Source organism: Pongo abelii, chromosome 1 (assembly GCF_028885655.2).
Source record: "Pongo abelii isolate AG06213 chromosome 1, NHGRI_mPonAbe1-v2.0_pri, whole genome shotgun sequence".
NCBI lineage: Eukaryota > Metazoa > Chordata > Mammalia > Primates > Hominidae > Pongo > Pongo abelii.
This window is the reverse complement of record NC_071985.2, coordinates 97,240,157-97,264,895: the sequence shown is the minus strand read 5'-3', so window position 1 is coordinate 97,264,895 and position 24,739 is coordinate 97,240,157. Positions and strand designations below refer to the sequence as shown.

The 24,739-nt window shown below is 42.6% G+C and overlaps 1 protein-coding gene and 1 non-coding gene across 3 annotated transcripts; one reads left to right on the top strand and one right to left on the bottom strand.

Annotated features, from left to right (window-relative positions):
• Positions 1-1,101: 1,101 nt before the first annotated feature.
• PGLYRP4 (peptidoglycan recognition protein 4) lies at positions 1,102-24,274 on the bottom strand. 2 transcript variants are annotated; one of them, XM_002810165.3, is made up of 8 exons: positions 24,021-24,274; positions 22,561-22,650; positions 21,632-21,845; positions 19,334-19,452; positions 17,865-18,017; positions 16,631-16,829; positions 8,081-8,199; positions 1,102-1,926 (listed from the first exon to the last, which is right to left on the bottom strand). In XM_002810165.3, the coding sequence occupies exons 1-8, from the start codon at positions 24,265-24,267 to the stop codon at positions 1,748-1,750; spliced, it is 1,320 nt and encodes a 439-aa protein (XP_002810211.2). In that variant the 5' UTR covers positions 24,268-24,274; the 3' UTR covers positions 1,102-1,747. The 2 variants fall into 2 exon arrangements, with proteins under 2 accessions (XP_002810211.2, XP_054383657.1); XM_054527682.1 differs by having other exon boundaries at positions 1,306-1,926; positions 21,632-21,833.
• LOC112130951 (U6 spliceosomal RNA) lies at positions 2,603-2,709 on the top strand. The gene has a single exon (XR_002913117.1). It is a non-coding gene; the product is annotated as a U6 spliceosomal RNA (small nuclear RNA).
• Positions 24,275-24,739: the final 465 nt, after the last annotated feature.

The window sequence follows — 24,739 nt, the reverse complement described above, 5'->3', positions numbered from 1 at the left end:
TCCAGTTACATGTATACATGTATCTTGTATCTTCTTTGCCTATCTTTTATATTTATCACTTTCTCTCTAATTATTTTAATGTTACTTTTTCATTTATTTTTTATTTTAGAATTTTCCTTCGTTTTATCTTATTTTTCTTTAAAGGCATTATCCATTATGTATATCCACTTTTAACATTTTTTTTTTACTGGTTATTTCTGAAATTGATATTTCCTTTATTTCTTATTCTCTTCTGAGCCCCATTACCTTATTTCTGAGTTTTTGTACTTTCCATTAGTTGTTATTTCATATCTTGTATTATTTTCCTAATTATTTTAGCTCAGTTTGAAATTGTAGTTTATAGTTTTCACCCGTAAGCATGTCTTTATGTAATGCTTTTATTTTCTTGATTCTGCTCCTGATTTCTATTTTTATCTTAAAATGACTTTATATAGGTTTGAACCTCAATTATTTTCTGTTGTTTATTTTATATGTTAGCTTTCCTCAACTTTAAAGAAGATGTATGGTTTTGAAAAGCTTTTTTAATTCAATCACTCTGGAACACCTTCTATTATTTTTTTCAAGTAAATATTCAACATTATGATGGCTTATATTCAGAGAGCTTCTTGCTCCACTGCCTTTCCACACTTTCAGGTGAGCTTCTTTTTTGTTTTTTCTTTTTTTAATCTCTTAGGCCTGGACTGAATTAGATTCTGTTTCCAGCAGTTATCCCCTGTGGGGCTTTGTTCTAGAAGGGAATTTTAGCTGGCTAGTTTTGAGAGGCATAGGACCCAGACCATTCCAGTTCCTGCAGATCTTACTACAGAATCCTTTGTGTTTACACACCATTGGAGTGTGCAAAAAGGCCTCTTGATTTTAGATGCTAAGCTGTCAAAAATTTGGGGTAAAAATATCTTGGTTATTTTAGGTTCTCATGTCCACCAGACACCCTGTTGCTTCGCTTTGCTTCCTCTTACACAGATGCTGGTACCATAGAGATCTTATGGCTCTTGGACTGGGAGGGAACGGAAACACAGAAAATGATGGTGGTATGGGGGCACTGTCCAGAAAGTTCTCCTCCAAATAGGGGATGATGTAGTGAATTGGCAAGGTGAACATGAATTTGGATCTCTTCATTCATTTATTCATCCATTTCTCTAATAAACATCAGTAGAACCTATTAAATTTCAGACACTGCTGAGAAACAGAAGACATAGAGATGAAGAAAACACAGTTCCTCCCTGGAGAAACTCACAACCAAGTAGCAAGGATAGACATATCTGTAAATAATGACAGCTGTTAAATAAGGGCTGCATCCAAATATATACAAGTTTATGTGTAAGCAAGGAAGGGTGGTCACATTGACCTGAGTTATGGGTGAGGGGTGATAGATGGGAGGTGGGGGCTGCCAGGCAGACACCAGGGGAAGGCTCACCAGGCAGAGGGGCATGGAGAGAGAGAGAGAAATGAATCAAGAACTAGCCCATTGTCTCACCTGGCTGAGGAGTTGGGTTTCCAGGGGAGAGGAAGGTAAGGAGAGAAGAAGTCTGGACTCAGACCCAGAGGGCTGTGAATGTCCAGCTATGAGGTTTGGAGGCCCTTGGAGGATGTTGGCAGGAGAGGGCATGATCATCCCAACCTGAAAAAGGAGGCACAGGACGGTGTGGCAGGGGAGGAGGGCACAAGGTGTTGAGCCAAGGTGGATGGTGAGGACAGGAGAGACCCGACAGGGGAGGGAGAGCAGTCTCAGAAGGACCTGGGGCTTCTCTCAGTGTTTGAAATGAGGCCAGGTGCTGATGATGTTGTACAAAGCCTGCCCAGGAGACAAGGTTAGGGCCACATCACTGTGGCCCACCAGCAGGTAGTTGGGAGTCAGGTACCCCTTGACCATGGCACACTGGATCAGGTCTTGGGCTGCCTCTAGTGCTGCAGCATTGGGTGGTATACCTGCAAAACACAGCAGCCCATTGTCCACAGGATTACAGAGCACCCTGCAAAATAGAACATATCCCCAGAACCCACCCTCATCACCAAGCTCATAGATTCTACTGTTGGCAGCCTCCCTAGAGACAGGCAAAAAAACAAGGTCAAGACTTCAGATTTCTTAGTGCCAAAGTTTTCCTGAATAAAAAGAGCCAAGCCTGGGATAATATATTCTTCTGGGGATATACAAAGCTTTTATCCACTGCAAAAGTTTAGCCTGGTAGTTCTTTATAAGGGTGCAATTTAGCCCCCCAGAGGATATTTGGCAATGTCACGAGATATTTTTGGTTGTGAAAACTGGCATGCAAGGGAATGCTAGTCGGTAGAAGCCAAGGATACTGCTAAACATCCTAGGACAGGACAGCCTCTGACAACAATGAATTATCTGAGCCAAAATGTCAATTGTACTGAGGTTGAGAAACTTGATTTAATCACACATGTGCTGCCTGTACCCTTTCATGTCTAGCTCAATGCTCAGCCCAGTATCAAGTCACAGTCCTGGTTCACCCCAACCCCCAACCCAATGCCCATTTTAGTATGGGCCATGTCACTGAATCAGCCCCAGTGACATGGCCTCATCTTTTCAGAGGTTCAGTGAAAGGCCCTTGAGTCTAAACAAACTGATTAAGAGCTTTGAGTTGTTCTCACTTTGGTAGGACATACATTAAAATTGGAATGATACAGAGAAGATTAGGGTGGCCCCTGAAGTAGGATGACATACAAATTCGTGAAGCATTCCATATTTGTAAGGAGAAATAAAGTGTTTCCTAAACGAGCAAATGCTAAGGGAATTTGTCACCACTAGGCTGGTCCTATAAGAAATGCTCAAAGAAGTTCTACACATGGAAACTAAAGGGCAATACACACTATCATAAAAACATATGAAAGTATAAAACTCACAGAACTTATAAAGCAATTACTCAATCGAGACTGCAAAGCAACTGGGTAACCATTAACATTATGACAGGAATAAATCCTCACATATCAATATTCACCTTAAACAAAAATGAACTAAATGCTTCACTTAAAAAATATAGGCTGACGAATGAATAAAAACACAAAATCCAACCATATGCTGCTTACAAGAAACCCCTTAACTGGTAAATAAATTTACAGACTCAAAATCAAGGGTAGAGAAAGATATTTCATGTAAATGGAAACCAAAAAGGAGCAGGAGTTGCTACACTATATCAAGTAAAACGGACTTTAAGTCAAAACAGTTAAAAAAAAAAAAGATAAGGAAGTTCATTATGTAATGATAAAAGGATCAATTCAATAAGAAGATATAACAGTCCTAAATATATATGCACCCAAATCATATATATATAATGCAACATTAACTCAAGATGGATTAAAGACTTAAATTTAAGTTCTCATTACCAGAGCACCCACATTCATAAAACAAATATTGCTAGACCTAAGAAAAGAGATGAATGGCAATATAATAATAGTGGGGAGCTTCAACACCCCACTGACAGCACTAGACAGATCATCAAGGCAGAAAATCAACAAAGAAACTCTAGACTTAAACTGGACTCTAGATCAAATAGACCTAGCAGACATTTACAGAACTTTCTAATCAACAATGGCAGAATATGTATTCATCTCTTCTGCACACAGAACATTCTCAAAAATAGACCATATGCTAGGCCACAAAGCAAGCCTCAATAAATTTTTTAAAAATTAAAATCATATCAAGTATCTGATTGGACCACAGTGGAAGAAAACTAGAAATCAATACCAAGAGTAACTCTCAAAACTGTACAAATACATGGAAATTAAACAACCTGCTCCTGAATGGTCATTGGGTCAATGATAAAATTAAGGCAAAAATTAAAGATTTTTTGAAATGAATGAAAATAGAGACACAACATACCAAAACCTCTGGGATACAACAAAAAACAGTGATAAGACAGAATGTTACAGCATTGAATGCCTCTATCAGAAAGACAGAAAGGTCTCAAATTAACAACCTAATGCCACAACTCAAAAAAATAGAAAATCTAGAACAAACAAAACCCAAAACTAGCAGAAGAAATAATAAAAATCACAGCAGAACTAAATGGTATTGTGTAGAACTTCTTTGAGCATTTGGTCTCTATATGAGACCAAAAAAAAAAAAGAAATAGAAAGGATCAGTGAAACAAAAAGTTGGTTATTTGAAAAGATAAACAGAACTCACAGACCACTAGCTAGATTAACCAAGAAAAAAAGAGATAAGATTAGAACACCCACAATCAGAAATAATAAAGGTTGCATTACAGTTGATACCACAGAAATAACAAAAGATTGCCAGAGATTACTATGAGCATCTCTACGCATATAAACTAAAAAACCTAGAGGAAATGGATAAATTCCTGGAAACATACAACATCCCAAGACTGAACCAGGAAGAAATAGAAATCATTAATAGACCAATAACAAATAATTAAATTAAATCAGTAATTAAAAAAAGATTCTCCCAACAACAAAAAGCCGAATTCTACCAGATGTAAAAGGAAGAATACCAACCCTACTAAAATTGTTCCCAAAAACTGAGGAGGAGGGAATCCTCCCCAACTCATCTACAAAGCGACTCTGATACCAACGCCAGGTAAGGACACAACAACAACAACCAAAACTACAGGCCAATAGCCCAGATTAATATCGATGCAAAAGTTCACAACAAAAAACTAGCGAACTAAATCCAACAACACATCAAAAAGTTAATTCCCACAATCAAGTGGGCTTTATTCCTGGCAAGCAGAGATGGTTCAACATATGCAAATAAATAAATGTGATTCACCACGTAAGCAGAATTAAAACAAAAACTGTATAATAGTTTTGATGCAGAAAAAGCATTCAATTAAATCCAACATTACTTCATGATAAAAACTCTCAACAAACTAGGCATCAAAAGAACATACCTCAGAATAATAAATCCATATATGACAAAATCACAATCAACGTCATACTGAATGGTAAAAAGTTGAAAACATTCCCCCTAAGAACTAGAAAAAGACAAAGATGCCCACTTTCACCACTCCTATTCAACACAGTATTGAATAAAACAATTATGCAAGAGAGAGAAATAAAAGGCACCCAAATTGGAAAAGAGGAAGTCAAATCATCTGTGTTCACTGATGATATAATCTTATACCTACAAAACCCTCAAGACTCCTTCAAAAAACTCCTATATTTAATAAATAATTTCAGTAGTTTCAAGATACAAAATCAATGTACAAAAATCAGTAGCATTTGTATACACCAATAACAATCAAGCTAAGAACCAAATCAAGAACTCAATTCCATATACAATAGCTACATATAGATAGATATAGATAGATAAATACACCTATTATATATAGGTGTGTATATGTTTGTATGTATATATATGTATTCCTAGTGTGCATATATGTATTCCTAGTGTATATATATGTATGTATTCCTAGTGTGTATATGTATACATATATATGTATATACTAAGGAGGTGAAAGATCTCTACAAGAAGAACTACAGAACACTGATGCAAAAAATTGTAGATGACACAAACAAATGAGAAGACATCCCATGCTCATGGATTTGAAGGATCAATGTCATTAAAGTGACCATACTGCCTAAAGCAATCTACAGATTCAACGCAGTTCCTATCAAATTACAAACATCATTTTTCACACAATTTGAAAAAACTATTCTATAATTCATATGGAACCAAGAAAGAACCCAAATAGCCAAAGCAACTCTAAGTAAAAAGAATAAAGCTGGAGGTATCATATTACCTGACTTCAAATTATACTACAAGACTATAGTAACCAAATTAGCATGGTACTGGTTTAAAAACAGATACATAGATCAATGGAACAGAATAGAGAACCCAGAAATAAAGCCACATAGCTACACTCAACTGATCTTTGACAAAGTTGACAAAAATATACACCAGGGAAAGGACACCCTATTGAATAAATGGTGCTGAGAAAATTGAATAGTACATGCAGAAGAATGAAACTAGACCCCCTGTATACAAACATTAACTCAAGATGGATTAAAGACTTAAATTTAAGATCTCAAACTATAAAAATCTTAGAAGAAAACCTAGGAAAAAACTCTTTTGGAAATGGGCCTAGGTAAAGCATTTATGACTCAGTCCTCAAAAGCAAATGCAACAAAAACAAAAAAAGACAAATGGGACTTAATTAAACTAAAATGTTTCTTCACAGCAAAAGAAATAATCAACAGAGTAAACAGACAACCTACAGAATGGAAGAAAATGTGTGCAAACTATGCATCTGACAAAGAGCTAATATCCGGAATCTACAAGGAACTCAAACAACGTTTAAGGAAAAAAGTCAGCTCATTAAAAAGTGAGCAAAGGACGTAGACAGACATTTTTCAAAAGAAGACATGCTAGCAGCCAAAAACCATGAAAAAATGCTGAACATTACTAATCATCAGAGAAATGCAAATTAAAATCACAATGAGATACCATCTGACACCAATCAGATTGACAAAGATCGAGACTATCATGGCCAACATGGTGAAGTCATGTCTCTACTAAAAATAAAAAAATTAACTGGGTATGGTGGCATGCACCTGTGGTCCTAAGCTACTCGGGAGGCTGAGGCAGGAGAATTGCTTGAACCCGGGAGGTGAAGGTTGCAGTGAGCCGAGATCACACCACTGCACTCCAGCCTGGCGACAGAGCAAGACTGTCTAAATAAAATAAATAAATAAATAAGTCAAAAAATAACAGATGTTGCTGAGGATGCAGAGAAAAGGGAATGCTTACACACTATTGATGAGAATGTAAATTAGTACAACCTCTACGGAGATTTATCAAAGAGCTAAAAATAAAATACCCATTTGATTCAGCAATCCAAATAGTGAGTATCACCCCAAAGAAAAAGAAATCATTATATCAAAAAGACATTTGCACTCATATGTTTATCTCAACACTATTCATAATAGCAAAGGCATTGAATCACTTCAATGTCCATCAATGGATGACTGAATAAAGAAAAGGTAGGGTGTGTGTGTGTGTGTGTGTACACCATGGAATACTATTCAGCCATTAAAAAATGAAATCATGGCAGAGTGGCTCACTTTGGGAGGCCGAGACGGGGGGATCACGAGGTCAGGAGTTCGAGACCAGTCTGGCCAATATGACCATAGCCTGTCTCTACTAAAAATACAAAAATTGGCCAGGTGTGGTGGCATATGCCTGTAGTCCTAGCTACTCAGGAGGCTGAGGCCAGAGAATCGCTTGAACCCAGGAGGCGGAGGTTTCAGTGAGCCAAAACTGCACATTGCATTCCAGCCTGGGTGACAGAGCGAGACTCCATCTCAAAAAAAAAGAAAGAAAGAAAAGAAAAGAAATCATGTCTTTTACAGCAACATAAGTGGAAATGGAGGCCATATTCCTAAGTGAAATGACTCAAAAACAGAAAACGAAAAACTACATGTTCTCACTTATAAGTGAAAGCTAAACAATGGGTACATATTGGCACACAGAGTACAATAATAGACATCAGAGACTTCAAAAGGTGGGAAGGTGAGAGCAGGATTAGGGACAAGACGTTATTTAATGGGTACCATGTACACTACTCAGGTGATGGGTACACTGAAAGCCCAGACTTCACCACTGTGTAATATACCCATGTAACACAATGGATTTGTAGCCCCTAAATCTATAAAAATGAAAAAAAAAGTCAAATAGAGCTCTGAGCCATGACAATTCTCAGTGTGCACTCTCAGTGCAAAGACTGGGGCTCACTGTGGTTTTGGCATATAAGGCAAAGTGTCTGTACATTGTTGTCATGGTAACCAAGAGAAGATGCATCAGCTGACCAAGATGAGCTAAAAATAAGCACAAAAATCTTTTCCCCTTACTTTGCATGTTCCTTACATATTAGAAGAAAGAGACATTTGGCTGGGTTTAAAGGAGGGTAGATGTAGGGTGAGCATTATGTCTGGGGGTCACCTCTGGTCACACTCACCTGAGTCAAATTTTGGATTGGAAGCTGGGTCAATCAAGTATATGCAGGCACTAAAATGATGCTTGAGACTGAGACTTTGTCTTCCATGTCAAATGCTCTCTTTCAAATACCATGCAATGACCCTACTGCCCAAAGCATCCACTTACCTGTGAAGGTGCCCATGAAGGTAATGCCCAGGGCAATGTCGTCGTAGCCAGGGGTGGAGGAGCCTTGGACATTCCAGCCCACCCCTTCATAAATGGCACCATCCTGGCCCACCAGGAAGCTAGAGGACCACAAGGGGAGATGGAGACCAGCATGAAATTCTGGAATTGTTTCTCTCTTTCATGTATCAATTTATTCGTGTCTTTACTGCTTCAGACTTTGATTATCTATTGGATTCTAAGCACTGGGTTACAGAAACAAGACAGAGTCCTTGCCAATGGAGTGCTGGTAAACTAGCTCAGGGGGAATGAGGGAGGCAGGGTAGGGAGAGGGAATCCCAATTTACGGCATATGCTGATTTCTGTTGTGTAAACCTCTCACTATAGCAGATTTCAGGTGACCAACAATTTAACAACCAGCTCTCAAAATTCCAGAATCTCTAACAATCAGCTCTCATGAGCTGGCACAAGCCCATTTGGCTCCAGCACACCACTGTGGCCCCCAAGTAGCTCACAGTCAATGAAGATAAAAGAGAATGACAGCTTTCAATCCCTAGGCCTTTTCTCCTTCTCACCAAGAAAACGGTTTCCCCCAAGGTGACCCAGGATCTCTTTACCATTAAATACAACGTAAACTTCCCCAATCTTTCCTGACTTGATCTTTCTGTACATTTGACTCTGCCACCCCTCTTGACTTCTCCAAACATTCTCTTCCCTTAGCTTCCATCACACCACACTCTCTTGGCTTTCTTCTCCAGCTGCTCTCCCTCCACACCTCAACTTTCTGCACCCTTTCCTTAAATGTGGGGTTCCTCAGGATGCTATCCTGAGCCCTCTTCTCCCCATACTCCACACAGGACTAACCCATCCACTTCCTTGGCTTCAGTTGCCATCCATGACAGTCCGCATGTTCACAACTGGACCCATCTTCTTCCTCACCTGTTCCCCTTTCTGGGATCCCCATCTTGGTGAAAGGCATGGTCACCCATCCACCCACTGGCCACAGCCAGGAATACAGGCATCAGCCCACCCACTTCACCCACTCATTAACTCAGGCTTGTCAATGATGTCTCCCAACTACACTCCCTGATCTGCCCTGCACCCTGGTCATTAACCATTAACCTCCACTGACCTCTGAAATTCTTCCACTTCTCTCTGTGACCTCTGCTACCATCACAGGGATGTCACCACTCAGTCCTGCCTGGATTGCTGCACAGTCCTCAGATCTCACGGCCTCCAGTTCCACCCTTTCCCATCCAGTCCATTCCTAAAGGGTAGCCAGACTGGTCTTTCTAAAATACAAATCTTACTATGTCCAAACCCTGTTTTCAGTCCCTCAGCACTGCGTGCACACACCCCAGCTTAAGTTACAAGATCTTTCTGACATGGACCCTGTCTGCCTCCCCAGCATCAGCTCTACCACACTCCTCTTTGACATCTATATTTATCCCAATGAACTTCTCTCAGCTCCCCACAGGCACCTCTCTCAGGCTGGAATTGAGTCCTTTCCACAGAGGCCATTTCCCTCTTCCTGAATCACTCTTCCTGCTTCCTCCTCCCACTCACCCATAAGGCCTCAGCTAATCTGATGCTCCCACAGGGATTGCTTCCTTCATGCCTGTTTTCCCGGCATCCTAAACCTCCCGTCTACCCTCCATGTGTCCCCTATCATAATGTTTAACCTACCCTACTAGAACTTATTTGTTTGAATTATTTTTCTTCTTCACTAAAGCATTGGCTCCACGCAGGCAAGAACCATATCTGTGAGGCACATCCAATGGCATCCCCAGAGTAGCCTTGTGCCACGCAGAGTACACATTCAATTACATGTTCAGTGAATTGTAATCTATGAGGCAGGGAGTGTGTCATCCTGACTACAGACCACCTCAATGAAAGAAAATGACATGGTCATAATGCTATAATAGAAGAGGATACAATACAAGGTCCAAGTCAAGGGACAGGCAACTACCCTCTGAGACCTGAATGGAAAAAGGGAAAGGGCCTCCCCTCAGCCTCCACCACTTTCCAGTTTAGGCTTTCCAAATTTACAGTCCATTTTCAGGTATCCACTCTTATTAAAAACAGCAATGCTGCAAGTAATCCTGTATGGCAGGACCTAGCAAAGCACTTGGTAGGTGCTGATACATCATAGATGTTGGAGGGAAAGTTTTCTCCTATCTTGAAAAGGGTGCTACTAAAATGGGGACAGAGAGTGGGGGGCCAGAGAGGGGAGAGACAGTCAGCCCAGAATCATGTACCAAGAGATGGTAAATTCATCGCTAAGCCATAAATGGCCCTAGAGTTAAGGGTTACTTCTATGAATGTGCATGAATATGCCAAATGGGCTACCAGTAGCCTTTTCTGAGATTTAAAATTTAGTGTGATTGAGCCAAGATGGCCGAATAGGAACAGCTCCGGTCTACAGCTCCCAGCGCAAGCGACGCAGAAGACGGGTGATTTCTGCATTTCCATCTGAGGAACGCAGTTCCTCACCAGCAACGGAACAAAGCTGGATGGAGAATGACTTTGACGAGCTGAGAGAAGAAGGCTTCAGACGATCAAATTACTCCGAGCTACGGGAGGATATTCAAACCAAAGGCAAAGAAGTTGAAAACTTTGAAAAAAATTTAGAAGAATGTATAACTAGAATAACCAATACAGAGAAGTGCTTAAAGGAGCTGATGGAGCTGAAAACCAAGGCTCGAGAACTACGTGAAGAATGCAGAAGCCTCAGGAGCCGATGCAATCAAATGGAAGAAAGGGTATCAGCCCTGGAAGATGAAATGAATGAAATGAAGCGAGAAGGGAAGTTTAGAGAAAAAAGAATAAAAAGAAACGAGCAAAGCCTCCAAGAAATGTTGGACTATGTGAAAAGACCAAATCTACATCTGATTGGTGTACCTGAAAGTGACGGGGAGAATGGAAACAAGTTGGAAAACACTCTGCATGACTTCCCCAATCTAGCAAGGCAGGCCAACATTCAGATTCAGGAAATACAGAGAACGCCACAAAGATACTCCTCGAGAAGAGCAACTCCAAGACACATAATTGTCAGATTCACCAAAGTTGAAATGAAGGAAAAAATGTTAAGGGCAGCCAGAGAGAAAGCTCGGGTTACCATCAAAGGGAAGCCCATCAGACTAACAGCGGATCTCTCGGCAGAAACCCTACAAGCCAGAAGAGAGTGGGGGCCAATATTCAACATTCTTAAAGAAAAGAATTTTCAACCCAGAATTTCATATCCTGCCAAACTAAGCTTCATAAGTGAAGGAGAAATAAAATACTTTACAGACAAGCAAATGCTGAGAGATTTTGTCACCACCAGGCCTGCCCTAAAAGAGCTCCTGAAGGAAGCGCTAAACATGGACAGGCACAACCGGTACCAGCCACTGCAAAATCATACCGAAATGTAAAGACCATCGAGACTAGGAAGAGACTGCATCAACTAACGAGCAAAATATCCAGCTAACATCATAATGACAGGATCAAATTCACACATAACAATATTAACTTTAAATGTAAATGGACTAAATGCTCCAATTAAAAGACACAGACTGGCAAATTGGATAAAGACTCAAGACCCATCAGTGTGCTGTATTCAGGAAACCCATCTCACATGCAGAGACACACATAGGCTCAAAATAAAAGGATGGAGGAAGATCTACCAAGCAAATGGAAAACAAAAAAAGGCAGGGGTTGCAATCCTAGTCTCTGATAAAACAGACTTTAAACCAACAAAGATCAAAAGAGACAAAGAAGGCCATTACATAATGGTAAAGGGATTAATTCAACAAGAAGAGCTAACTATCCTAAATATATATGCACCCAATACAGGAGCACCCAGATTCATAAAGCAAGTCCTGAGCGACCTACAAAGAGACTTAGACTCCCACACATTAATAATGGGAGACCTTAACACCCCACTGTCAACATTAGACAGATCAACGAGACAGAAATTCAACAAGGATACCCAGGAATTGAACTCAGCTCTGCACCAAGCAGACCTAATAGACATCTACAGAACTCTCCACCCCAAATCAACAGAATATACATTTTTTTCAGCACCACACCACACCTATTCCAAAATTGACCATATCCTTGGAAGTAAAGCTCTCCTCAATAAATGTAAAAGAACAGAAATTGTAACAAACTGTCTCTCAGATCACAGTGCAATCAAGCTAGAACTCAGGATTAAGAATCTCACTCAAAACCGCTCAACTATGTGGAAACTGAACAACCTGCTCCTGAATGACTACTGGGTACATAACAAAATGAAGGCAGAAATAAAGATGTTCTTTGAAACCAACGAGAACCAAGACACAACATACCAGAATCTCTGGGATGCATTCAAAGCAGTGTGTAGAGGGAAATTTATAGCACTAAATGCCCACAAGAGAAAGCAGGAAAGATCCAAAATTGACACCCTAACATCACAATTAAAAGAACTAGAAAAGCAAGAGCAAACACATTCAAAAGCTAGCAGAAGGCAAGAAATAACTAAAATCAGAGCAGAACTGAAGGAAATACAGACACAAAAAACCCTTCAAAAAATAAATGAATCCAGGAGCTGGTTTTTTGAAAGGATCAACAAAATTGATAGACCACTAGCAAGATTAATAAAGAAAAAAAGAGAGAAGAATCAAATAGATGCAATAAAAAATGATAAAGGGGATATCACCACCAATCCCACAGAAATACAAACTACCATCAGAGAATACTATAAACACCTCTATGCAAATAAACTAGAAAATCTAGAAGAAATGGATGAATTCCTCAACACATACACCCTCCCCAGACTAAACCAGGAAGAAGTTGAATCTCTGAATAGACCAATAACAGGAGCTGAAATTGTGGCAATAATCAATAGCTTACCAACCAAAAAAAGTCCAGGACCAGATGGGTTCACAGCCGAATTCTACCAGAGGTACAAGGAGGAGCTGGTACCATTCCTTCTGAAACTATTCCAATCAATAGAAAAAGAGGGAATCCTCCCTAACTCATTTTATGAGGCCAGCATCATCCTGATACCAAAGCCTGGCAGAGACACAACAAAAAAAGAGAATTTTAGACCAATATCCTTGATGAACATTGATGCAAAAATCCTCAATAAAATACTGGCAAACAGAATCCAGCAGCACATCAAAAAGCTTATCCACCATGATCAAGTGGGCTTCATCCCTGGGATGCAAGGCTGGTTCAATATATGCAAATCAATAAATGTAATCCAGCATATAAACAGAACCAAAGACAAAAACCACATGATTATCTCAATAGATGCAGAAAAGGCCTTTGACAAAATTCAACAACCCTTCATGATAAAAACTCTCAATAAATTAGGAATTGATGGGATGTATCTCAAAATAATAAGAGCTATTTATGACAAACCCACAGCCAATATCATACTGAATGGGCAAAAACTGGAAGCATTCCCTTTGAAAACTGGCACAAGACAGGGATGCCCTCTCTCACCACTTCTATTCAACATAGTGTTGGAAGTTCTGGCCAGGGCAATTAGGCAGGAGAAGGAAATCAAGGGTATTCAATTAGGAAAAGAGGAAGTCAAATTGTCCCTGTTTGCAGATGACATGATAGTATATCTAGAAAACCCCATTGTCTCAGCCCAAAATCTCCTTAAGCTGATAAGCAACTTCAGCAAAGTCTCAGGATACAAAATCAATGTGCAAAAATCACAAGCATTCTTATACATCAATAACAGACAAACAGAGAGCCAAATCATGAGTGAACTCCCATTCACAATTGCTTCAAAGAGAATAAAATACCTAGGAATCCAACTTACAAGGGATGTGAAAGACCTCTTCAAGGAGAACTACAAACCACTGCTCAAGGAAATAAAAGAGGATACAAACAAATGGAAGAACATTCCATGCTCATGGGTAGGAAGAATCAATATCGTGAAAATGGCCATCCTTCCCAAGGTAATTTACAGATTCAGTGCCATCCCCATCAAGCTACCAATGACTTTCTTCACAGAATTGGAAAAAACTACTTTAAAGTTCATATGGAAACAAAAAAGAGCCCGCATCGCCAAGTCAATCCTAAGCCAAAAGAACAAAGCTGGAGGCATCATACTACCTGACTTCAAACTATACTACAAGGCTACAGTAACCAAAACAGCATGGTACTGGTACCAAAACAGAGATATAGATCAATGGAACAGAACAGAGCCATCAGAAGTAATGCCACATATCTACAAGTATCTGATCTTTGACAAACCTGACAAAAACAAGAAATGGGGAAAACATTCCCTATTTAATAAATGGTGCTGGGAAAACTGGCTAGCCATTTGTAGAAAGCTGAAACTGGATCCCTTCCTTACACCTTATACAAAAATCAACTCAAGATGGATTAAAGACGTAAACGTTAGACCTAAAACCATAAAAACCCTAGAAGAAAACCTAGGCATTACCATTCAGGACATAGGCATGGGCAAGGACTTCATGTCTAAAACACCAAAAGCAATGGCAACAAAAGCCAAAATTGACAAATGGGATCCAATTAAACTAAAGAGCTTCTGCACAGCAAAGGAAACTACCATCAGAGTGAACAGGCAACCTACAAAATGGGAGAAAATTTTCACAACCTACTCATCTGACAAAGGTCTAATATCCAGAATCTACAATGAACTCCAACAAATTTACAAGAAAAAAACAAACAACCCCATCAAAAAGTGGGCGAAGGACATGAACAGACACTTCTCAAAAGAAGACATTTATGTAGCCAAAAAACACATGAAAAAATGCTCACCATCATTGGCCATCAGAGAAATGCAAATCAAAACCACAATGAGATACCATCTCACACCAGTTAGAATGGCAATCATTAAAAAGTCAGGAAACAACAGGTGCTGGAGAGGATGTGGAGAAATAGGAACACTTTTACACTGTTGGTGGGACTGTAAACTAGTTCAACCCTTGTGGAAGTCAGTGTGGCGATTCCTCAGGGATCTAGAACTAGAAATTCCATTCAGCCCAGCCATCCCATTACTGGGTATATACCCAAAGGACTATAAATCATGCTGCTATAAAGACACATGCACACGTATGTTTATTGCGGCATTATTCACAATAGCAAAGACTTGGAACCAACCCAAATGTCCAACAATGATAGACTGGATTAAGAAAATGTGGCACATATACACCATGGAATACTATGCAGCCATAAAAAATGATGAGTTCATGTCCTTTGTAGGGACATGGATGAAATTGGAAATCATCATTCTCAGTAAACTATCTCAAGAACAAAAAACCAAACACCGCATATTCTCACTCATAGGTGGGAATTGAACAATGAGAACACATGGACACAGGAAGGGGAACATCACACTTCGGGGACTGTTGTGGAGTGGGGGGAGGGGGGAAGGATAGCATTGGGAGATATACCTAATGCTAGATGACAAGTTGGTGGGTGCAGCGCACCAGCATGGCACATGTGTACATATGTAACTTACCTGCACATTGTGCACATGTACCATAAAACCTAAAGTATAATAATAATAATAATAATAATAAAAGAAAAAAAATCTAAAAAAAAAAAAAAAAAAGAAAGCTGTCATGTGCCTTCTGGAGAAAATACAAGTTAAATAAGTTTCGTTCAGGCATGAGGTTTAGAGCTGTTGGTTGTGAGTTCAGTGTTAATAAATCAACATCATATTAAATAAAGTTCCTCAAACAGAAACACACACACACACACAAAAAAAAAAAAAAAAATTTAGTGTGATTGTTCCTGATGGGACATTACATGGGGTCTAACCCCGGATGTCTTATCTGCAAACTCTGAAAGCATCCTTCAAGAAATTTCTACTTGTTTTGTAGACTATTTATTTTGTGTGTTTGTGTAGCAGTTTTTAAAATCAGTACTTTTTAATGGAAACATCCTGATCAAAAATGTGTCACAGAATTTTGAGACCCTTTAAGATAATGCTTAATGGGGAAAAAAAATAAATATTTATTCTTCCACTTAGGTCGGTGTGTTCCTTATTAAAGAATCACAGACCTTAGCATTAGAGAAATCAAAAGATAGTATTTGGTCTCTCCCCCGCCTTCAGACAGGAAGGATATTCTTCCCAAGGAAGTTGGTCGTTTCTAGAAGCAGAGAAGCAGCACGGGCTACCATGAGGGGGAACCACTTCAGGTTGTGGTCAAAGTGAGCAGCAGAGCCCCAGCCTCTGAGTAGGAGGCGGTGGTTACACAAACAAAGCACAATCTTTCGATTATCTTTTCTACAGATGTCACAATCTTGCCTGCGTACTGCTTCCTCCAGTGACTTTTTGGCAGAATTTTAGCATCCATCATGCCAGTTTACTACCTTTAGTAGGTACACGTCTTGAGAACATGTTTGGGCAAATGACTACCCCCTTGGCTATCTCCTAAGAAAGACCCAGGCAGGGTCGTTTGATGAATTCATTTGGTTATCCATACAGTGCCTCTCCTATGGTGACTACTCAGTAAACATTAGTTCCCTTTCCCCTTCCTTTCAAAGGTTCAGTTTCTTCCCCCAGGGAAAGAGAAGCCCACAGTACCCAGACCCACTCACTTATACCCAATGTCGCATGACTTGAGCCTGTCTATGTAGAAAGACTGGATGTCCCGGACCAGCAGGCGGCACTCATCAGAAATGTTGCAGGTCCTCCCGGCAGTGTGGATAATGATGCCATACTTCGCTGGGAGAGTCATCCTGGGACAGTGGGTCTCCCTGGCTCCCCACACGGACCGTGGGACAATGCTGGGGCAAGCTGAGGTGGGGCAAGAAACCACAGAGTGTTCATCTTCCCCATCTATGCCAGCCACTTCTCCACTGTAGGCTGATATAATGCTCAGGACCCTCAACTTCCCAAACCCCTCTGGGTCTCCCACCCTGCCCCCAACAGTGGGACTTGAGAGCAGACAGTGTCCCGCAGTGGGACATGGACATTTTATTCTAAGAATATGTCTTTGAGTCATTTGTAATCCATGAAACTCTCTGTCAATGTAAGCGATCATTTATATTGACAGATGGCACCAGAGATCAAATTTACTCAAGGCTTTAATATAATAGAGATGAATCTTCTTTCAATCTTGATTAAGCCCAAGTAAAGACTGAAAAAGCTTATTAAATTTACTGTTTTTGATGTTGCTGCTTGTTAAACCCAAAATGATATCCACCTTTTATTATCTGAATTATGTTAAGCTCTTTCTTTAAAGTCTGTGTAAGTGGTGGTCTAAGTTTTCTGCAGCACTTCAGTCTATTTGTGTTGTTTTGGTTTTTGTATTCAGAAATGTGTGTTAGTGTGTGTGTGTTCATGTGTAAACATATGAGTGTATAAATATGTGTAAATGTATCCAGTCCCTTTCCATTGCTTCCTCCCTTGCACTTTTCTCTATATAACATAACAAATATGTCACTTATTTATTTGCTTATTGTCTTTCTCTGCCCTCTAGACTGAAACTTCATGAGGCCAGGGACTTTTGCTTTTCATTCCTGAGTATATTTTCGGGGTCTAGAAGGTGTTCAGTAAACGCTTGTTGAGTGATGGAAGAAAGGAGTGTGCATATATGACACCAGGGATAATGCTATGGCTCTTTCATATGAGGAATTTGGGGGACAAAGAGGTGGCCTGGAGGTTTCCTCTCAAGATTTGCCAGCCCCAAGAGTTCAGAGAGTTGGTTGGCCAGTTGCCTTCCAGAAGGAATCTAATGGGCCCTACTGAAAAGGTCACTCTCAATGGTATTTGCGAGTTAGTTGGGGTGAGCCCAGCGGCAGGCCAAGTAGGGTTGAAGAAAGGTCTTACCTTTCTTCAGGCTTGTCTTCTGCGGAGGGGCCAGGCAGTTCTCGCCTTTCACAAGAAGTGGTTGAACATAACTGGATGACAGGTGGCCCTTCTGGACAGCATAGGCGATTAGGTTTTCCATGGCCGACAGGGCAGCAGGGCTGGGACTGTGGCCTAGAAGAGAGAAATCTGTGGGAAACCTCCACCCAGCCTGAGTTTCAGGGGATCTTTTGGGGAAGGAGAAGATGCTCTGCCAGCCCCTGCACAGCTGATGGAGAGGAAGAAAAGGGAACAGGTTATGCCCCCAGTTGGAGATGCTGAGAATTAAGGATCTGCCTGGAAAGATCTCTCAGTGGCTCAAAATGAAGTCCTTTCCCATCCCAAATACCTGCCAAACTTCTCCCCCTCTCTCCATGAAAGAGCTCAGAAGCAGCACCAAGCCCAGCAGCACCCTCCAGGCCAGGCCAGGGTTTCCCATCAGAAGGGGCCCCTCCAGGCATGCATCAGGCTCTTTGCCTACAATAACTCATTTAATCCGTAGCACAAACCTCTGAGAAATGCTATTATTAACTGCATTATTTGTGAAGAGGAACTTGAGACTATGAGAAGTAACATGCTCAAGATCCCAAGCTAACAACAAATGGAAATGAGTAGTCATGAAAACAAAAGCAAAAACAAGATAAACACAGAGTCCTCTGGAATGCTGGGGAAACCACCCAGGAACTGGAGATAAAAGATATGGACCATGTTCTGATTCCTCTCCTTCTAGCTGTGTCACTTGGGGTCATCGACCTCTCTGAAACCCAGGCTGCACTTCTGCACAACAGGGGTCATGAAATCTACCTGGACTATCTCAAAAGGTACTGGGAGGGGAAAATGAGAAACTAGGTATGCAAGATCTCTGTTAATGGGAAAGTGTGCACAAATTCAAAGGAATGGTCCTGGAGTACATATGCTAGGATTCATGTGGCAAGGGGCCTTGGAGCAACAGTCCAGAAAGAAGTGGAAGAGAGTCAGAGGTTAGGGGACCCAGAGTGGTTTTTTTTTTTTTAGAAATATATAGAAAATCTAGGAGTAAGAGATGAAAGGAAGAGGTGCCTGGCAGGAACTTGGAAAGCATGGCCCACAGCCACAGAATGGTCAGAGCTCAAGAGGAAGATGTGTTAGTCATTGACGTAGAGGAGAGAGCTGAAGCCCAGATAAGCTTGCAGAGAGACAACTGGTCAGCATCTCCACGTACAAGATGGCTAGAGGAAGAGGAGCTGTTTACAGGGGTTGAGAAGGAAGCCAGGGCAGTAGGAAGAAACCCTTCACGAAGTTATTTCCTGGAAATCAAGGAAGAAGAGAATTCCAACAGAGAGTGGGTCTTCAGAGAAGTATGAGAAGGATAAGAAGACAGCAGAGTAGCAGATAGCTACTTCCCATGAAGTGGCCCCTGAGACAAAGGATTAGAGAACTCTTTGGAGAAGGTCTGCTGTGATAACTGTTACCTTTCTTAGTGCCGAAGAAGGCAAAGCCCAGGGAGATGTTGTTGTAGCCTTGGGTGTGCACTCCTTGGATGTTCCAGCCAACACCTTCATACACCCTGCCATCATCCCCAACCAGGAAGCTATGGAGCAAGATAATACAGGTTTCATGGCTGGCACTGTAGGACATTCCTGAAAGGGGAAACCACTTACCCAGCCTCAAAATGGAGAAGGGCTGAAGCCACGTTCACTAAAAGGAATTTGCATGAACTCTTCCCAGGCATTGAAAAGAACAAGTCATTTATACTAGTCCTTAGAATTCAGAAGGACCCACTCTCACACTCCCTACCTCCTTCCCTTTTCAGAGGCTGCAGTTTTACCATAAATCATTCTGCATGCTCAGGAGAAGAGGTCCTAGAGGTTCCATGGTAACTAACACTGACCTGACCACACAATGGAAGACTCTTCTATCTTCCACACTTCCTTAAACATGGCTCTCCTACCTCCTCCAAAGTGTGTGCTGCCTGTGTGATCCATGCAGAGCTGTTCATTTGATTTCTCCCTGTCACGTAAATGTCCTACATAGACTTCCCAAGAAGTAGCTCCTGAGACAGGGATGAGGATGCAGGCACTTTATTTGCAAAGGGATCTAACAGAGCAGGAGCACCTTCATCTTGGACAAACACCACCACTTTAAGTTCCAGCTCCCTTTCTAGCCTCATGTATTTCGAGGAAATCACTTCTCTTCTAAAAACAAGCAGCCAGAAAGAGCAGACAGTAAAACACAGATAAGACAGCTAGGGCACAGAGAGGGGTGAGGGGAAAGGCCCTTGAGTAACTGCCAAACTTCACCCTCATACAATTGGCCCCAGTAAAACAGTGGGCCTTAATAAGCACATTCCTTTCCCTTCAGGTGCACTAAGATAAGGAAGCTAAAAGCAGACTGGGGGGTGGTGGGGGTATGCCTGCAGCTGCAGAAAGATGTATGGGAACAGACACACAACTCTCCCTCCCAGATAAGCACAACAAAGACACAGAAGCAGTCCAAGCCTCTGATAAACTCTCCCACCCTCCCACCTTGCTTCCTTCTGGGAGCTCTCAGAGACAGGCACCTCACAGAAAACTCCAAAGGATTGGGAGTTTCATGGGGGTTTTAAATATTTTATTCATTATAAAACATATAGGACCACAACCCAGAAAATGAGGAAAAGGGATGAGAAGGGACAGGAGAAGCATCCCAGGGAAGCAACACTGACCATGTGCCTTGGGACCCAGATCCAGCTCTTACACACTCTTAGTCTGTAAGAGAGTGGGCTCTGACCTAACTTGGCCAAAAGCCTCTCTCAGTTTTGTTTTCTCTAAAATAAACCAGTCCTCAACTGTCGAGCCACCTTTCATGTTTCTTTCCTCTTTCTTTAATTCTTACAGGATCCCAGAAGCCAGGGTGAGGAGAGTGAGACAGAAGGAAGAAAGCCAGCAAAGGGTGTGAAATTGGGCTGGCTCACAGTGGCTACCTGCGGCTCCACCCCACCCTGTGGCCTTCCCAGGAGCTGTGTACATGCGCTTTAGAACTGCCTCTCATAAGGGCTGGGGTTGAGGAGGCTACACACCAAGCCCTGTCGCCCAGGAAGGCATTTACTCCCTTTTGTCGTCAGGGGCTGGGGGAAGGTCTGAAGCAGGAAAGCAGAGAGATGTGTTGGGCACTTGAGGCAGGAAGCCATCACCACACTCAGGAACTGTCCACAGCTAGCCAAAGTCAGAGGTGAGCCAAGGGCATGTGGTATGGGCACCAGTATGACCTACCAGAGCAATCATTACAGGAACAGATGGACATTTGCCTCACTGAGGCTGGAGCCCATGTGTGTGGTGTGGAGGAGCACACCAGGGATGAAGAGAGCCAGTTTAGGCTCCATGAGTCCATAGATATGTGACCTCAAATTAATCAGCCTCCCTCCCTTGGGCCCCGCTTCCCAGGGCAAAGAGATGGTGACACCTGCCTACCAGTCGGGAGAGCTAAAGCCCTCATGTATGAGGAAGTCGTTTGTAATCTGTGGTGTGCTGTGCAAGCCAGGGTTGGGGGAGGGTAGAGAATACAGTTATTACTTAACCTTCCTTGCTTCCTTCTGGGAGCTCTCAGAGACAGGCACCTCACAGAAAAATCCAAAGGATTGGGAGTTTCATGGGGGTTTTAAATATTTTATTCATTATAAAACATATAGGACCACAACCCAGAAAATGAGGAAAAGGGATGAGAAGGGACAGGAGAAGCATCCCAGGGAAGCAACACTGACCATTGCCTTGGGACCCAGACCCAGCTCTTACTTGTAGGCCACATCACACCCGCTGTTGTTGTGGACATGATGGGCCTGCAGTTCCCGCAGTCTCTGGCTGCAGACTCTCCAGTCATGACACTCCAGTCCAGGGATGTGATGTATAACAAGGACATTCACTGGCGTGGTCAGCTGAATACTGCAGCCAACAGCTTCTGCCCCCCATGCCTTGCGAGAGACCGTGGTGGAGACATCTGTGGGGAGGCCTTGGAGACGTCACTCAGCGCACCTGCCCCATCACTACCGCATTAGCCGGCCAAGCTGAACATGCAGGCATGGGCGGGTCGGCCCCGTGGTAGTGAAAGAGCCTTCATCAGGCAGGTGCACCTGCCCTGCTCACCTCTGCATCCCCATGTCTCCAACACTCACCCCGAACAGACTCTGCACCTGGCCAGGGAGCCTAATGCTTTGCTCCCCCATCCCATAATGTCCCCTACTCATCTCCTCCCCTGCTGTGGTCCAGGCTCTGCACTTCAGGAAGCATCACCTGCTTATCCCTGGGGAAAGCCCTGAGCAGCCTGGCTTGGTGTCACCTCAGCATTCAATGTGTGCTCTCTGATCATTTCCTTTGTGGTTCGGAGTGTTCCCTGAGGGGACTGCATCTTCTCCCCGCAGCAGGGGCTCTGTCTCCCCCTCAGTCTGAGGACTCCCTGAGGGCAAGGTTTGGGTCTCCCTCCACAGGGGGTCCCTGTCTGCAGAGGCTTTCTCCCCTTCCTGGGTTTCTAGCCCTCCAGCACCAGCCTTCCATCCCAAGGACCTAGGGCAATTAATGCAGGTGGTTTACTGGTACTGCTCTCTGCACTTCAACCCCATTTGCCCCCTCCCAGTCGCATGTGGCTTTGTAGACCTCAGAAACATTTCTGATCACATGAAAAACCCCAGCTAGTCCCAAAACCCCCTTACTATCTAGATCCAGTTTACCTTTTTCAGTGAGCTGGGAGATGTTCTCAAATAGGTACTGGAGCCCCTCTGATACCTCTTTAGCCTGTGTTTTGTTCCAGGAGGAATCACCTGCAAAGGAATATCCCATTTTGCATCAGAGAGCACCAATACCAGCCATCATGGTGGCACCAGCTCTGAACAGAAACAGCCATCCCCTCTCCACTGCCCCTCTGCCTCCTCAAATCCCAGAGCCCCCTCTAAGAAATCCCTCTGGGCTGACCAGAGGGCCACCTCTAATAGCAGCAGGTGGCATAACTTCCTCCCATGCCAACTCTTGGAAATCCCCTGGGATAGGCAGGGAGTTGGAAATGTTATCCTTTTCTCATGAGCTGTATCTACACACACAATTGGCAAAAAAAAAAAAAAAAAAAAAACCTGGAAATGTATTCAGACACTTCAAAACCAAAGTCCTCTCTTGTGTGCATTTTACTGAAGCAATGGGGAAGCGTGTGTGAAGAACGGGTTAGAATCACCTGCATGGCTCAGACCAGTTCCCCCAGGATTGATTTTAGGGACATGTGCTATGCCCATTCTCCTGTCTGAAGGCCCATGGGGGATGGGCAGGGTGTTGATTGAGACCCTTAGCTGCAAGGAGCTTTCTCTTGTTGACAAGCACAAACACAAGCCATAGGCTGGACTCTGATTGACATCATAATAATACAAATGTAATCCTTGCTCCTGTTTATTTGCTTTTACTGCCCACGTATTGCTATATCTTCAGATGCATTATCTCATTTAATCCTCACAGTGAGTTTAGGAAGTCATAACTATCTCAGTTTTCAGGAGGGAAAATAAAGGTTTATAGAGCTTAATTGCTTGTTTAAAATCATTCCTAGAGGCAGAGCAAGGACTTGAATCCAGGTCTATAGGCTCCAAGTTCTGTGCTCTATGTACAATCTATTCTTTCTCCTTAAGAGAGAGTAGGTTTTGGGGGGTTTTTTCATTTTGTTTTGTTTTTTGTTTGTTTGTTTGTTTGTTTGAGACAGAGTCTCACTCTGTCACCAGGCTGGAGTGCAGTGGCTCAATCTTGGCTCACTACAACCTCTGCCTCCCAGGTTCAAGCAGTTCTCTCATGCCGCCTCCCGAGTAGCTGGGACTACAGGCGCATGCCAGACACAGTTTCACCATGTTGGCCAGAATGGTCTCGATCTCTTGACCTTGTGATCCGCCCGCCTCGGCCTCCCAAAGTGCTGGGATTACAAGCGTGAGCCACCACCCCCGGCCAAGAGAGAGTAGGGTTTTTTTTGTTGTTTGTTTGTTTGTTTTTGAGACAAGTTCTTCCTCTGTCACCCAAGCTGGAGTGCAGTGGTGGGATCTCGGCTCACTACAGCCTTGAACTCCTCAGGCTCAGATGGACAGTAGGTATTTTTTAATTCCTATTATGAGACTTTAGGATCACACTTCTCAGTTGCTCTTTGACCCAGGGAAAGAAAACTTACCCCAGGCCTGGAGACCCAAAGCAGAGAAGACAAGAAGCCACGGCAGCATCCCCACGTGGTCCCAGGACACCAATCTGGAGAGTGTGGATGGCGGCCTGAGAGAGACACTGACAGTTGTTAACATGACCATTCTCAATCTGCAGAGCATCCCCAACCCTGACTGCCGTGGGTGCCATCTGCCTCCTCTACCATCCTGTGGCCTCCTGAGGGCCAGCACCTGCTTCAGGATTCTCAGGGCCCCCAGCATACAGCAGGTGCTCAGCATCCCTGTCCTATTATTACCCAAGCAACTCAATTTCATCACATGTGCACTGCATGCAAGGCTGTGTACGCACTTGCACATGCAGTCTTATTTAATTAGTCCTCACACTAATCCTGTCATGTAAGACGGTTAACCCCCATTTTTACAGACAAAGGAATTAAGATCCAAGAATGGTACAACCGAGAAATCCAGACTCATATGAATGGGTCTGATGCAGAGAATCCCTTCCCAGCTGGGAATATGCCAGATGAGGGAGATATAGGAGTAGGAGGGGTTCCTAGTTCTAGGGCAGAGAAAATCCAACCCTTAACACTCTTTCTGGTGGATTCCAGTCCCTTTGCTGGAAGAGGGCTTCTGAAGAAGAAACACATACTCAACTCACAGATACCTGTGGGTCCTGTGCTGTCCCAGCCCAGCAGGTCAGGGTGCAGTCAGCTTGCCCCTGATTGGCCAGCAG